Here is a 15,348-nt window from a genome sequence, read left to right as displayed (position 1 = left end):
CTCAATGTTTGTATCTTCCATTTCTTATCATAGGTGCAGCGTGTAGGAGGCTTTGTTGTCAGAAAATTAATATACTACCATACGTGTTTGTCTAAGTGCAATTTTAAATAGAAATACATTGGGTTCTGTGATGTCAGCAGGGATTGGCACCAGTGACCCCCACAACCCTCATGTGGAGGAGTATTTTAGGCTGTCATGCTTCTACTGCACATCCATGTTTGTACTGCAGCACTAACAGTGCAGCTATACTGTGCCTTTCTGTTGTTCTTCCACATGAAGAACAAGTACGTGAAGGCCACTGTATTTCCCTGACACGCTTGGGAAAGGGAGGGAGGCGTGAGCGGAGGAGTCCACTCTTTGTTGCAGTCACCGTTCTCACCATTAGATGTCACTAATGTGCACACACTAGTCCTTATTCACTATATTTAGCTTCTATGGATCCATGTGTTTTCATTCATATATCACCTCGGTGACGATCACCCTGATTCACTTTTTAATGATTCACTATGCCCACAGTTGGGCCATAAAATAAGTGCAGAATGTTAAGTGTGTGTGAAATATATATGCTCAATAAAAAAATATAGGTTGTTAAAAAAAGAAAGTTATAACCCAAACACCTCAGTGCTTCACCTCCACAGACAATTAACTTCCAACTATAGCCGCGGCGCGTGTCCAGCCGAGCCGAAGGTACTGTGGGGCTTTTTTGGGCCGTAATTTAAGACAGATACAGATGAGTGTCTGACAGCGTCGCTGAAGCTCTGCGGTCATCAGAGGGCTGCCCCGACTTTAAATGTATGCAAATATGGCCCTCAGATAAAGTGTTAAGTCAATCTGACTATAATTATCTATAATATCTATAATGTATAATATGAAAGTGTGAAGTATCTGTAAATCTTCAGCAGAAGTTAAATGTTTGATTAACAGATCTACTTCAAAGAAAAGTGAAAATCAAGTTGTAAAAGGCTCATCTATGATTCAACGTGAGGATGAGACATTCAGATAAGAAGAGGATATTCATTTAATTCCCTCCCTCTTGGTTAATTTAAACCGAGAAATGCGCGCTCAACACAAGAACTCAACTCATTCTGCTTTTTTTTTAAACATGCAGTTTTGTCAGCATTTATTATGCCGACGCATTGTTTATCTAGCTTCAGTAATAAAGAATCAACTCTTTTTCTCTGATTTTGTGCAACTCAAATGACTTTTGACAAGAGGAAAATGAAGGAACGCCAGATATGAGGGAGGTAAATCAACAAACACACACACACACAGGGGAACAGTCGCTCCAAGAACACTTCAGGTAGCTACCTTTCTTTTTTTTAGTTCGTCCAGCTAAAATAAACAAACACAAAAAGCATGGGCACCAGTTACACAGCAGCAGCAGCAGCAGCAGCAGCAAAAAAGGCCAGCACATACACTGTGCACTGTGTGAAGAAGCTCACAGCCTCAGAGTCAGCCATTACAATCACATACATATGAGGCATTTAAAAATAAATAAAAAAATACTGAAAAAAGGCAGTGGCAGCAGCTCTGTGAGAAGGAAGAAGAGCCACTTTGCATGGCTATAAAACAGGCAGCTGTGTGGAACAGTGACGGGCAGTGTACATATGTGTACATATATATATATATATATATATATATATATATATATATATATATATATATATATATATATATATATATATATATATATATACATATATATATAGAGAGAGAGAGAGATCGGTGGTGAAGACTTACTGTCAGTTCCTGAGCAGTCACTGGCTGTCTCAATCTTCTCCCTGGAAGAGAGTGTCACAATACATAATGCAGTCAGAACACACTTGTGATTTACTGAGGTGAGGCGTCGCTGTGAGGTGAAATACATGTACATATCCTTACGGCTGTGTGTGTGTGTGTGTGTTCATTTACATATTATATCACACATTCCCATTTTTCTACCATAGGGAATGAACACTTGAATGATCACTTCACTTTCACTTTCTCTGCAGGAATATGCAAACGCTTTAACACTGAGAGAAAGTGTGTGCAGGTGAACTGAGGAGAACTGGTGCTGTTTTAAGGGTAAAATATTGATTGTGACTTATAGGTTGAAAACCCCCTTACTTGCACATTTAGAGACAACAACCATTGTGCATTATGTCATTTTTTTCGTTTGAGTTTTGAAGGAGTAAAAATGTGCAGTTGAGTATTTGCCTTACGGGCTTTCTGCCTCGGGCGCTCTGCTCAAGACTCTCTGCAGAAGTCCGGTCAGGCTGGCTATCTGCTTCTCCATTGCCTCCATACGCTCCCTGGATGGGTGGATGGATGGAATCCAAAAGAGAGGTCACATAGATAAGTAGGATTGATTTACGATATGAACCCTGTGATAGATATTGACATGTTACGGCAGCTTGGTGATAGAAAACATAACCACAAAAACAGAATTGCAGTCTAGCAGAACAAGATACACAGTTTAAAAAAGCATTGACGCTTGGGACTTTATGCAACTCAAATGACTTTTGACAAGAGGAAAATGAAGGAAAAAGTATTTTTCATAACTGAGTTATCTCTTTGTTTACCTTTTCTTCTTCTACATCTAATACTGTAGGTGCATATTTATCCTGATTTATGAATATACCCGTCACAAAGAAATCTAGAAGAACTCCAGAGAACGTCCCTCTCTCACCTGGTCTCTGTCTCATTCCCCAGCAGAGGTGAGCCCTCCCCACCAGGACCAGCCATCAAACAGAGCTGCTCTGAGGTGAAACCCATCCCTGGACCCGGGCCCCGAGCCTTAGGACTGTCTCCAAACACGGAGGAAGTCACAGAGTCCCTCCGCAAATTCTGCCTGCCGGGGGAGCCACGTCCGGGTAAGGTGCCTGCATAAGAATCCCTCACGTCTGGTATCTTCTGTGGGGAGGAAGGTGGTGGCACCCGCAACCCCATGGCCAACACAGATGCAGCATAAGCATCGTTGTATAGTGGTCCCCCTGGCCTGTAGAGGGCGCCACTTTCCATGAGCTCCCCTTGTAAAGCAGCTGCTGAATAGGAAGTGAGGGAGCGCACTGATCCAGCTCCTCCACCTCCTCCTCCTCCGCGACGGTATAAGGAGCCGTATGGGTCGGCTCTGGCCGGGAGAGGGGAGTGAGGACCTCCTGCGAGACTCAGACGACTTGACTCTGGGCCCAGAGAGTAAGGGTCCGCGTAAATCCCGCCACCGCCGCGATCGTCCCCCCTCAGCAGCACCATACTCCTCGACCCGCCCACTTCATCGTCGGGCTTCACATCCCGGCGCTCCAGGATGGCGCTGGAGGAGGCACAGAAGGCCGCCTGGGTGTGGTGGGGCTGGTGGAGCTGCGGCTGCTGGTGAGGAGAGGAGTGGTGGGACTGTGAGTGTGGGTGTGGGTGTGGCAGGGAGTGGGTGTTGTGCTGCGGCCCGCCGTAGGACGAAGGCCTGCCGCTGCTGTAGAGGAGGCGGGCACGGGAGGGGGAGCCTTGGGGAGGTGAGGCAGAGGAGGAGGAATGCTGGGAAGACATGGGCGGGTTGCTGAGGCGGCGGTTGGGCGGAGAGTCCTGAGGTGCATACACCATTTCTCTCTGTGAATAGATAGAACGGACAATCAAATCAGATCTAATGTACTTTATTGTCTCACCAGGGAAACAATAAACAACATGACAGAGACAGCTAATAATAGATATTTAATTCAGAGAATATAAATAACACAATATGAAAGATGAACACTGTATGTGCCCTTTAAAAGTGGGCAATAGCTGCCATTGAAACTAAAACACTGTCACTTTGCCAAACATACATGCAGGCTGGACATCTTACATTTGTTAATTCTCTTTTTATGTTTTTTTTTTTTTCTATCAAAGAACAGTAATTATCCTGCAACAAGCTTTTAAAATATGTCACAAGTTGTAGATTTACAGCAACATGTCACAGCCATTCATCTGAGATTCAAGACAAACAAAGAAGACTCTTATACTCTTAAGTACATTTTAAGTTGCACTTGACAGTTTATTGACTGACAATGCATGAATGGGGGTTTATCTTTTGACATCCATCCTAAATGTCACAAAGAAAGGCAAACCAACGCGGGAAAACAAAAAACATTGAGCGGCAGTAGAGTGCGCAGAAAGTAAAAGCTTTATGTTGGGGGCTACGCCGCCGCCAAACAGTAATAGCTACAGTGTGGAAAACACAAAAAGCGACAGGACGGTAATTGCTCGTGACGCACCGTCCTACCTCCTGACGAAAATGCAAATTGGAAAACCAATATTTCCACGTAATAACCCTCAGGCCTCTCACAACAACACCCTGCAGACGGCCTCAGAGCCGGCTAATGACTCAAGTGCCATCATCTTCCATCTGGTATCTTAGCAACAGCCTCATATTGACACCATCCTTTTACAGTGCTGAAGACACACAGACAATTCATTCCACCTCTAAGACCCCTCAAGTCATGAGATGTCGACCGCGGGTATGCTGCCCAGAGATTCATCCCAGAGCATCTTTCAAAGCCGGAGCATCTCTTGCTGCAGAATGTCTGCCAATCAATCTCATCCTTAACCATAGTCGCTCCTTCAGACACAGGCCTGGATGGACTTCACTAATCCTGGTCATGCTTTTGTGGTCTGCAATCAGGGAATGATCTTAGGCTCAATAAGCTCAACACACACACAGAAATCCTAGTCATTCACCTTGGCAGCGTGAGGAGCAGCCAGTGTACCTGACACACATAAAAGTCAAGGTTTGCTAAGGCTGTAAAATGCTAGGAAGAGTCCAGAGCCCTGCATGACCTCAAGATGGAGACTGAGCTCATGGGAGAGAAAGCAGTTGACCTCCAAAACATCGATGGGCAGCGGTGGAGAATGAAAAGTGGCAGGCAGAGTAACAACGGCTCATGCAAGCAAAAGGCCTCAGGGCGTTTGACTGACGGTAACCGAGAACAGCAAATGTGTCAGAAATGTCCTGCAGTCGACAGAGTTGAATTCATTTCAGATGACGCAAGGTTCATTTTTCACAGTATCAACTCAACGTGTTAATTTTTCCATAATATCACATTTGAAGTTTAATTTATTTTATTCTTTAAGAGACTGCATTCTCTAATTAGTGTTTTCTCATTTGCATAATGACAGCAGCAATTAGACAGCGGCGAAATGCAAGGGCTTAACAAAACAATGTGAAATGTGAATGACATCATCTGCTGGCATTGTTTGTTTTTGCCCCAGCTGTGAGCAAACACACACAAACACACACACACACAGACTTTTAATTTTTGTTTAATTTAATTTTTGCAGTTGACTGATGAGTTAAGATAAGTCCCAGTGACTCATCAGTGGGAGGGGTGTTTACTTACAGATGCTGAGAGTGAGATGAAGAGAATAAAGGTAACAACAATGACAGCAGAGCTAAAACAGCTCATCAACAAAATGATAGTTGTCAACAATTTGACAATGACTGGAGACAAGGATTCCCGTCCTTTTATATACAGTATCAGTGGCGATCGCTCTAAGACAGAAAGGGAAGCTCAGCTTCCTCTAAAATGTCAACAAATACAAAACGTGCACTAGAACGCATGCAGAATGTGCCACTAGTTTGTTCAGTATCAGCTGTTCTCTATGGGACGGCACAGAATAGGATGGTGATTGGCAAAAACGTCACTTCCATGGAAGCTCAGCTTCTCTGGGAGTCAATGAGGGCGGGCGCAGATGCTGGGCTTCTGCATGATGATTGGAGGAAAGGCGGGACCGGTTTTTCACTGACAGCGTTGCAGAAAACTACACGACAGCGGCGGCTTTTCTGCAGACAAATAGCTGCTCGTGTACATATACACTGTCAATAAAAACACTATTATAGCATTTCAGTTTTACATAATTATCGTCTTTCCTTGTTGTAGTTGTTTGTTTGCAGAATTTATGAATAAATAACTGGGCCTGAAATAAGAGGAAAGCAACCGCCACTCTACAGTAAAACAGGGACATTATCTTTACATAAAGGCAATGCTCCACATAATCATTCCTATCTTCTCGATGGAGAATCACTAGAAGTGTCACACTTGTTTTTTTGTTATTCTAATGAGATGGACGGTGTTTGTCTACAGTCGTCAGTGTTCCTGAGTCTCTGTCTCACTCTGTTTCTGTTGGATGTTTCTTCCTTTGTTGACAGTTGAGCTCATGGACCCACATTAGGTCACATTAGGGTCCTGTGACTAACAGCAGGTCATGTAGCACGTCACTGAATATAATATGGTTATGTATCTGGTCTAGTGTGTAAAGAAGTTCACACAGAAATGACCTGATGTTCATTTTTTTGGTGATATAATGGTGATAATTGGGACGTTGCTGCATGTGTTTCATCCTCTCTTCAGCGACGGAAAACACAGTGTTTTGTTTGTGTTGGAGGTAACTAGTCATGCATCTAATTGCCTTTTTTCAGATTAATAACGCAATTATAATTAGCGAAATATAAACAGCATGGTTAAATGTCGTCTTCCATTAAATGGACAGGTGCAAAGCACAAAGTGTGAATAAATAAATCAGCGTTAAGCCAATGTGGGTGACCTCACACGGTGGCTGACAAACTGAGTTCAAGCTGTGTCTCTGGGAAATACTGTATATTCTATTCTGGTTGTTTTTTTTCCTCCTCCTAAAACCTCCTGCTGAGTTGTCTTTGCATGTCGCTGTAAGGACTTCCTCCACATCAAAGCACATTGATTTCACACTTTCAGAACAGTTTTGCTGATTTAGTGCTGGATTTAAATACATGCCGGGGCTGAATATAAGTTAGTAAAAAATGTTTTTTAAACAATTAACTACTTAGTAGTAGCAGTAACTTCTTCCACACTGAACACCCACTGTTGATGACCCACTTTTAGATAAGTAGCACACAAAAAAGAGCTTTTATTTTAGAAAATGATCACACTGTTGTTGTGTGGATACCCCGGGGAGTTGGAAAAGACTTGGTTTGAGTCATTTGCAAGCCGAAATGGCTGGTAGATGTGTTGCTATTTCAATTTTCCATTTTCATATAAGCCTATTGGATATTCCTGGGTACAATATTGTTGGTCTGTTCAGGCAGAAGTCGTCTGGATTTGAGATGTTTGATCGTCAATTTGTAACTTTTTTCCTGCAATTAATGAATCATTTCTTCTTACAAATAATTTGTAATCTGTATCTACATTTCCTCTAACTACCTTTGTTACTCGTTACTACCAAATAAAGAAGAAGAAGAGTTGGTAATGGTCTTTCTATAACGCTTTTCTCGTCTTGATGATCTTTTATACCCATTCACATGCTGCAACATAGGTGTCTTGCTCAAGGACACACATAGACTAGCAGAGCCAGAAATTTAACCCACAACAACTACCACTGAGCCACCATGGCTCAACCGTAACTCCTTACCTTTTTAATACTTTTACTTCTAAAACCGTAGTATATTCTATATCAGAAAATGACTTTTGATACTTAAGTACAGTAAATGTCATATACTTTACTTAAGTAATATTATAAAAAGTGACTTCAACTTCTACCAAAGTCATGCATATACTACTTATACTTAATAAAATACTAGTTATAAAAGTTACAATCCACACGTTGTATTCCACAGTCGTAAAAGTGTGTGTGTGTGTGTGTGCACATAGACAGTACACACTGTATTTACAGACCATTTTAAAATATGGCTGCTTCTTCAACTAAAACAATCCGGGTCCGTGACCGTGAGCCAGTCCTCAGATGACTGCACCCACAGTCCATCATCTCCCAACAGTGTTTATGTTATTTTACAGTCTGCAGGCGTAATGCCCAGTCAGCACCTGTGGAGTGATATACTGTATTTATCTAGCACCAGCCCAGCACAACTGCAGTGCTGGAGTGTGATCACATGACTTTCACTTTCACTTTCATAGAGTGTATGAAACTAAGCTCGTGGACATTTTATGTAATGCAAACTGAAGCCTGTAAATGGACAGAGATAACATCGGCGTTATGTGGGAGATGGGTACTGGCATGGGGGAGAATTAATCCTTTAACACCTAAGACTCAAAATGTCCGTCTGGACTTTTTTTTTGCTTATTTTATCTGGCAGTTATCTATAATTTACTGCTATGTTAGAATAGTGTATTTACAATTTAACACTGTACTTCTACCCAAACACCAGATTTTGCATGTTAAATTTGAAATATGAACAGTTTGGGGAGTTGTTTGAGTTTTTGTCTCAATGTCCAAAAACAGGCCAACAAAATGGAAACTATGTACAGGCCTTTTTCCAACTCTCTCCTCTGTGGTGACAAAGACGCTGATTCACCGGGGACATCACTGTAATAACCACACGTTGGCTTTGAAACCGCTGGAAGAAACCATTCTGTAATTGCGGTGATGCGCATGTTGACTGTTATGTGTCCCTGGCAGAAAGAGACAATGGTTTGTAACACTCCTTGATCGCACACAGAATGAACTGGTGATGATGGAGAAGGTGAGTGTGACTGAGGCGGGACAATGTTCCTCACATTAGTTTACTGTTGTGTTTTAGCACCAAGATAATTAAGACTAAAGCCGCTGAAAAGCCAGGATGCTGTCTCTCACAAGTGACTGGACGCTTCTGTATCACTGATAAAACCTGTGTGGAAAAAATACACTTGTACACAAAACATATGTACACACACACAAGCACACACACACCTACCCGCAGATCTCCGTTTGCCATGTGTGCGCTGTGGTGTCCGGGGTAGGTGCCATATATGGGCTCTTTGCAGTAGATCTTAATTACGCAGCGGTCCTGAACGTCCCGCGGGTCCTCCAGCTCATAGAAGATGTTACGGGTCTGATCTTTGATCAGCAGAGCCGTGCTGGGAGACCTGGACGTCAATTATCATCAAAGCAAAAACAAAAACACGCTAAATAAATAGCCTGTGCTGTGACAATCCCAGCAGCTATTATCTGGTAACAAGCATTTATGTACATTCATTTCCAGACTAAAAGGGAAAATTGGAAAATCTTTATCTGGCTGTGCTGAGGGAATCAACTGGATACAGTTTGATATTGAACTCATTAGAAAAGTAATATGCAGCGAGCTTGGAGTTAAAAGAGTCCTGCTGATGTTAACAATGTGACCAGTACGTACGAGCAACCTGTTTTAGATTAGATCATACAGATATTTTATTATAAATACGATGATGAAAATAACTATTGATTTCATTTTGGTCCAATATGTTGAGAAAATTGGAAGTCAGTTTGTCCTGTAGAGAAGTCGTGCATGTGACACTGAAACTGAAATAGTGTTTCATTCTTAAACATGAATAAAAGCCACATTTCAGAGGAATCAGCATTTCACCAATAGTTAACCAAGCCTGCTAAAAAACGAAATAACACAGCACCGCGGGATATAATAAATTTTGTAAATGAACAAATCAAATCACATAATGAATCTTAAATGTTGCCTCAATAAATAGTATGTTCTTTTATCTCCTTAAAAAATAAATGCTATGAATTATAGCTGCATTATAGCTCATGTTCCCTCACACAGGCACAGAGGAGAGTTTCAACTTTGATTCATAAGATGAGAGCTTGTATGTTTATTATGGTTATTTCACACCTCCTCTAGTTTCATCGATTCCTTTTATTCTTGCCAGCTTTATTTATCTGTCTGTTGACAAAGCCAATTATTTCCACGTCCAGGTCTGAGGCTGAGGCGGCACCGTGTCATTTACACGTCTCGCCCTCATGATTGACGGACACAAGTTCGATAAATGACGTGTAAACATGCCACCGGACCGATCGGTGAACATCCAGGCAGGTGTGATGAACATTAATCAGCGTAGTGTGAGCGTGGCATACCTAAGCATGGCCATGGTGAGCCTCTGAGGGAACATGTGCACGATGAGGGCCCTCAGAGTGTCCAGGCTGGTCAGCTCGTGGGTCAGGTGCACTCGGCGGGTCTCCTCCCCAAGCTGGAGGAACAAGATCCCTGCATTCATGGATGAGGAGGGGCAATGAGGGAGATCCATCATGGGTGAAGGGGGAGGGGCAATGGAGTTTGAAAAGAGTGGTGGTGGGGGACAAAATTCAACTCGGTACCCATTTTATGTTTCAATAGCCTTCACAGCTATTTCACACACATTGATATTTCTATTTCCCGTTTATTAAAGAGAGCGTTGTTGGGAGCGTAGCTGAAATGCTTTGTGCTATACAGAGAGGCATTTCGGTTATTCAGCATGCCTTCATTGATTGGGGACAAAGCAAATGAAATGCCCATCTGTGTGCCACAATGCAGCTTCACAGCACCGAACAACCTCCTATGATAAGCGGTCTGTATTTATACAGCGCTTCACGAGTCCTGGCGACCACTCAAAGCTGCTTTACACCCCTCCAATTCACACCCATTCACATCCATGTGCAGCATGCTTTTCTATCATATGCATTCACGGATGTCAGGAGCAACATGGACACACTTCCACACTAGCATAGCGGAGAATTTGAACCACCACCTTCCAGTTGAAAGACAACTCACTCTGCCGCTGAGCTACTGTCGCCACAGATAGTGGTGGATGAGTGTGGATGAGTGTGGGTGAACATGGCTTTGCCCTGTAGTTAACCCTTTAACACCTGAGCCTCAAAATGTCAGTCTGGACCAGAAAATGCACTGTAACTAAGTGCTTTTGAAAAAATGGTGAATTAACAATTTAAAATGAAGAAAAACAAAAAATAGTTGCACATGAACACCAGATTTTGCATGCTAAATTTGAAATTTAACAACATCAAACACATTTAATATAACATTTGTCTCAATGTCCAAAAACAAGCCAAAAATGGATATAGACGCAAATCTCTCCTTTCTAGTAACAAAGATGCTGATTTGCCAGCTTCTTGCAACAGACTTGTGAAATTACCGTAATAACCACTTATTGGCTTTGACGTGCAACTTCTCAGCTTTCACAAACGGTTGGAATTTTTTGAAGAGCTCAGACCGCCGCGTATTTTTACGATAATGCAAACTTGTGCAAATGTGAAGTCTGCGATACGCTTGGCGTTAAAGGGTTAAAGGGCCGAGACGGAAAAGGTGACTTGACGTAATTTCAGCTGTGGCAGAAGCTGTAGTGGCACTCACCAGTGTGTTATATGTAATATTAAAGTACACAAAAGGTCAAATTAGTGCTGTGATGGATGGGTGTTTGCGTTATAGATGTATAAATGTCAAGGATCGTGTCATACATGATGTTTATAATAAAATAATAAGAATGGCTATGTCAGGCTTTTACATTTTTACGTGACACACTCGGCTGTGGACGACATTGAATTGTGACATACTTGCTGCTTGTTGCCTGGAGCTACAACATCAGCCTCCTGTCATTTGAGGAAGCAGATGATTTTGTTTGCAGTCACAGCCATTAATCAAAGCAGGCAGGAGGCTTGACGAGATCATTTGGACTTATTACATAGCTCTGAACATCCATTAGATTGGCAGCTGATGTCTGACTTTGACATGACACCTTGAAGGCGCCTGCATGTGACAGGTTTCCCATCCTGACACTCAAAGCCCTCAGTCAACGCAAAAAACGGATTTCTTGGAAGACAGCTCCAGTGCAGCATCTTTTTTTTTTTGCTAATTTCTCCCCAAACACAATCACTACATTAAACTCAATATGATGCTTCTCATAATTGTAAAAAGTCAACAGTCTTCAGCAACGCTAGCAGAAAAAAGCGTCATCATTGGGGGCCCAGTGGTGCTAACATCAGCACGCTAACAACCACAGCTGAAGCTGAGGAACATCATTAGTTTTGCAATATTGGACTAATTAAAATTCTGACTTAATTATGGTGCAAGATGTTATAACTCATCCAGACGGGGCCATGGATGACTAATTCAGTTGTTGAGACACATTTAACCACACACATCAACCTCATGGTTGCCCTGAATAATGTCACGAGACACCAGAGGTGGGAGAATCGATGGGCTTTTGCCTCTGGGAACCTCATGTTACTCTGGAAAGGAGACCAATCAGTGAGCTGATGTTTATAATTCACTGTCATGGATCGGTGTGACCCCCACTCCTCGCCCCACTCAGACAGAAATCCATCTCTCCTCAGACAGGTTGAACTAGTCACAAGCATTTATGCAGACTGACAAGCAGATGAGTGCTGCTGAACCAAGATGGCAGCCACAGATGTGAGGAGGCCTGCTGAATCAACTACTGAAACAATCATGTCCATGTCCACTCCATTTCTACCGCTTTATCCTCCACATGAGGGTCACAGGGTGCCAATCCCAGCAGACATAGGGCGATAGGCGGGGTACACCCTGGACAGGTCGCCAGTCCATCACAGGAACAACCATGCAGAGTGTCAAATTAACCGCAACCCCAAATCTGCATGTCTTTGGACTGTGGGAGGAAACTGGAGAACCCAGAGAAAACCCACGCACACATGGGGTGAACTCCATACCCACTCATGCTACATCATTCTTTTGTAGAGGCTGTATGTATTGTCAATTTTCATGCACAACAACCATGTGCGACCAAATTGAATTATCTAACAATTACATGTCCAGCACATGAGGAAGTCAACGTTCTGAAAATACCCTGATGCCCACAAAACCCTTGAATTATAAGTCTGAACAATTTCCCAAGATTTTTACCATTTCATTGAGCTTTGAATTAGCCCTCTGCATAAGTGTTTTATGAATCATCCAAACAAATGCCTTACAAAACAAGAGAATCACCCCCATCACTTTAAGAATCACTGCTGTAGAAAGTATCGCAGATTATTTGCCGTACGGACATTGGTCTGACCTGGTGCCCGCAGCTTGGCCTGGCTGGACGAGCGGGCCAGCGGCAGGCTCTGGCGAAGCCGATTCATCCGGTTGAAGCCGATGGGAATATCAGGCTCTGACATGGTTTCCAGATTTTCAGCTGATGCGAAGGATACCCTGTTGGCCTGGTCAGCTAGCGCCGGCTTTGTCGGGCTGAGTCGCGTCACACGTGGCGTTCGAGTCTGTGAGACACGAGATAAGAAGTTAGAAGAGGGGGAGAACAAGAAAAAAAAAACAAATAGATAAAGAGTGTACAGATAAAGAACGAAGGAGTACAGATGTTAGTGGGCTGAATATTGTTCTGTTGTGATGAAAATGTAGCAAGCAAACAGGGGAGGGGGGGAAAAAAGGCCTTGAGAATCCATGTAATTAGAGAAAACATGACAAAAAGAAGGCTTTTAGCAACAACACAGTTTACCTCAGACAAAGCAGCCCTTACACCTCCTCCACTAACAGAGGCTCAACACAAAAAGAAGCTGAAGATAAAATTAGAAACAGCACTGAACAGCCAGGTTAAACAAACACGCTCCAAACACTCTCAGTGATAATGGTGGACAAAAGCCATCCAAGCCGTTCGACGGTGCTTCAGTTTAATTCCCACAAGAGGACAGAGGAGACGAGAAATCATGAAACAGTGTCTGAGTTAAATATTTCAGAGAACATATATATATATATATATATATATATACACATATATATAAATAAAAACCCAAATGGTTGGGTTTGTTTCTTGTTTTTTTGTAAGTGCACAGGCCCTGAAGAGATAGCAGCCTCAACTGTTCCATAAAGTGATAGAGCAAACTAGAAATGTGACACTAATGACCAGATGACCAGTGATATTTCACCTGTGCAACGTGAACCACTGGGAAGCTAAAATTGTGAAGGACCTCTTGTTATAGCATGATGAGGAGCTGCTGCAGCAGGCTGACTCTTAATGAATCTTTACTGACAGACATTTTCCAGCCCAAAGAATACAGTAATGAGCTCCCACAGCGCCGCGTGGAGCCAGCTACCATCGCCTCACGCGTCTGTGGCTTTCGACAGACTCCTCGCAGAGCGCCGTGCGGGAGCTGCTGGAATTCCTGAGGTCCCAACAAGCCGAGGGCATGCAGGCATGACGCTCGGCCATGCATGTGTGTACAAAAACATGTAGGGGAAAGGGGGATCATGTCACAGGACATGCAATTATTGATATTGATACACACGCATGCACACAAAGTTTGCCTTGGGGGCTGTGGTCCTTCCACATCAACAACAGCTTTTTAGAGTCCTTAAAAACAGCAGCTCCATGTGGGTGTAAAATATAACAGTTTGTGTGCTACTGCTTTGAATAAAAAGCGCAATTTAAAACAACGGTATGACCAAATTGCAATGCCTCAATATTCTTACACTTAAAGGTAGGGTGGGAGATCATTTTCTGGAGCATTTTTTACAGTATTCAAAAACGTAGCCTCTTCGAACTGTTTTTCCAGGATCTACCACCCTACCTTTAATAAAACATACATATGCATAATACAAAAAAAGTTCTTGTCCTTGAGTATTGTAGTATTAATATTTGAATTTCTCCATCACACTTCAAAACTACAACACAGTGAATATGGAGCTAAACATTATCTTTAAAAGAAATCAAACCATTGCCAAGGCCACTCTGTTTTGCACATTACATCAAAATGTAATCACTTCTTTCTCTGTAGATAAACGACATCCTCCAAATAAACCCATTCAAATCCATCTTTGCTTTGTGAGTTATGCAGTCCCACCGAAATCAAATTGCAGTGGCGATATCTGTCAGCTCTGTGTGCTCACCAACAAGACACTGCACACCTTCTGCTGTCAGCCACACAAGACTAAAGCTACTGAGGAGAAGAGACTGTAGCACCCAGGATTTATAATGTGCAGTGAACCGTGAAGACAAAAAGAGCAGATAGTGGTTAGGGAGCGAAAAAGAGTGTCAGAGCTAATATGGTCAGAAAAATGAAACAGGGAGCGGAGAAAAGGCGAGAAGAGGGCATAAACTCAAAGATGCATGAAGAAATGTATGGCACTCTCCTAACTTTTGTCTGCAGTCATTTCCAGTGGCTGCAGAGGAGCGTTCCCTCAGGTTAAAGGTGAGAAGCTTGGCTGTTTTCGTCCCACTCCACAGTGATAGTCAATAAACTTTCCCACACTGTCTCTCCGTGGACACGCACCCCCCATCACCTCCTCCCTCTCGCGCTTTCTTGCAATTCATTTTCTAACACGGATGACGCAGCTGTCACATCTGAGAGACTTCAGCTGCGGCGAGAAGACATGGCAGGAAGAGGCTGATACGAATCACCACAGTCACTCGTGTACAGTGACTGAATTTAGAAATGTCATGCAACACACTGAAGGATATGTCATGCACTTCTTGCCAACTGAAGTGAAAATTAAATCGACTCATGCACTGTCATGGCTGAGGAATGAGAAAATGTGTCGGTGCCAGGTTCGATGATGCCATGTAAAAATATGTGCGATACTCGGATAAGTAATGCTTCGAACTCCTCATCGCTGCATTCTTTCATTCATTTTGTGTTATG

At 42.8% G+C, this 15,348-nt stretch overlaps 1 protein-coding gene across 1 annotated transcript in view; it reads right to left on the bottom strand.

Annotated features, from left to right (window-relative positions):
• Positions 1-15,348, bottom strand: part of LOC122758912 (SRC kinase signaling inhibitor 1-like) — a 100,782-nt gene that overhangs the window by 16,429 nt on the left and 69,005 nt on the right. Inside the window, exons 4-10 of the mRNA XM_044013307.1 lie at positions 12,771-12,972; positions 9,820-9,949; positions 8,669-8,840; positions 2,669-3,579; positions 2,202-2,291; positions 1,741-1,781; positions 1,309-1,332 (exon numbers count right to left, since the gene is read on the bottom strand). Coding sequence (XP_043869242.1) covers positions 1,309-1,332; positions 1,741-1,781; positions 2,202-2,291; positions 2,669-3,579; positions 8,669-8,840; positions 9,820-9,949; positions 12,771-12,972 — 1,570 coding nt within the window. The remainder of the gene's footprint in view (positions 1-1,308; positions 1,333-1,740; positions 1,782-2,201; positions 2,292-2,668; positions 3,580-8,668; positions 8,841-9,819; positions 9,950-12,770; positions 12,973-15,348) is intronic.

The sequence above is a fragment of the Solea senegalensis genome, linkage group LG18 (assembly GCF_019176455.1).
Source record: "Solea senegalensis isolate Sse05_10M linkage group LG18, IFAPA_SoseM_1, whole genome shotgun sequence".
NCBI lineage: Eukaryota > Metazoa > Chordata > Actinopteri > Pleuronectiformes > Soleidae > Solea > Solea senegalensis.
Note: the sequence above shows the minus strand (reverse complement) of the source record. Positions and strands in the feature narration are given on the sequence as shown.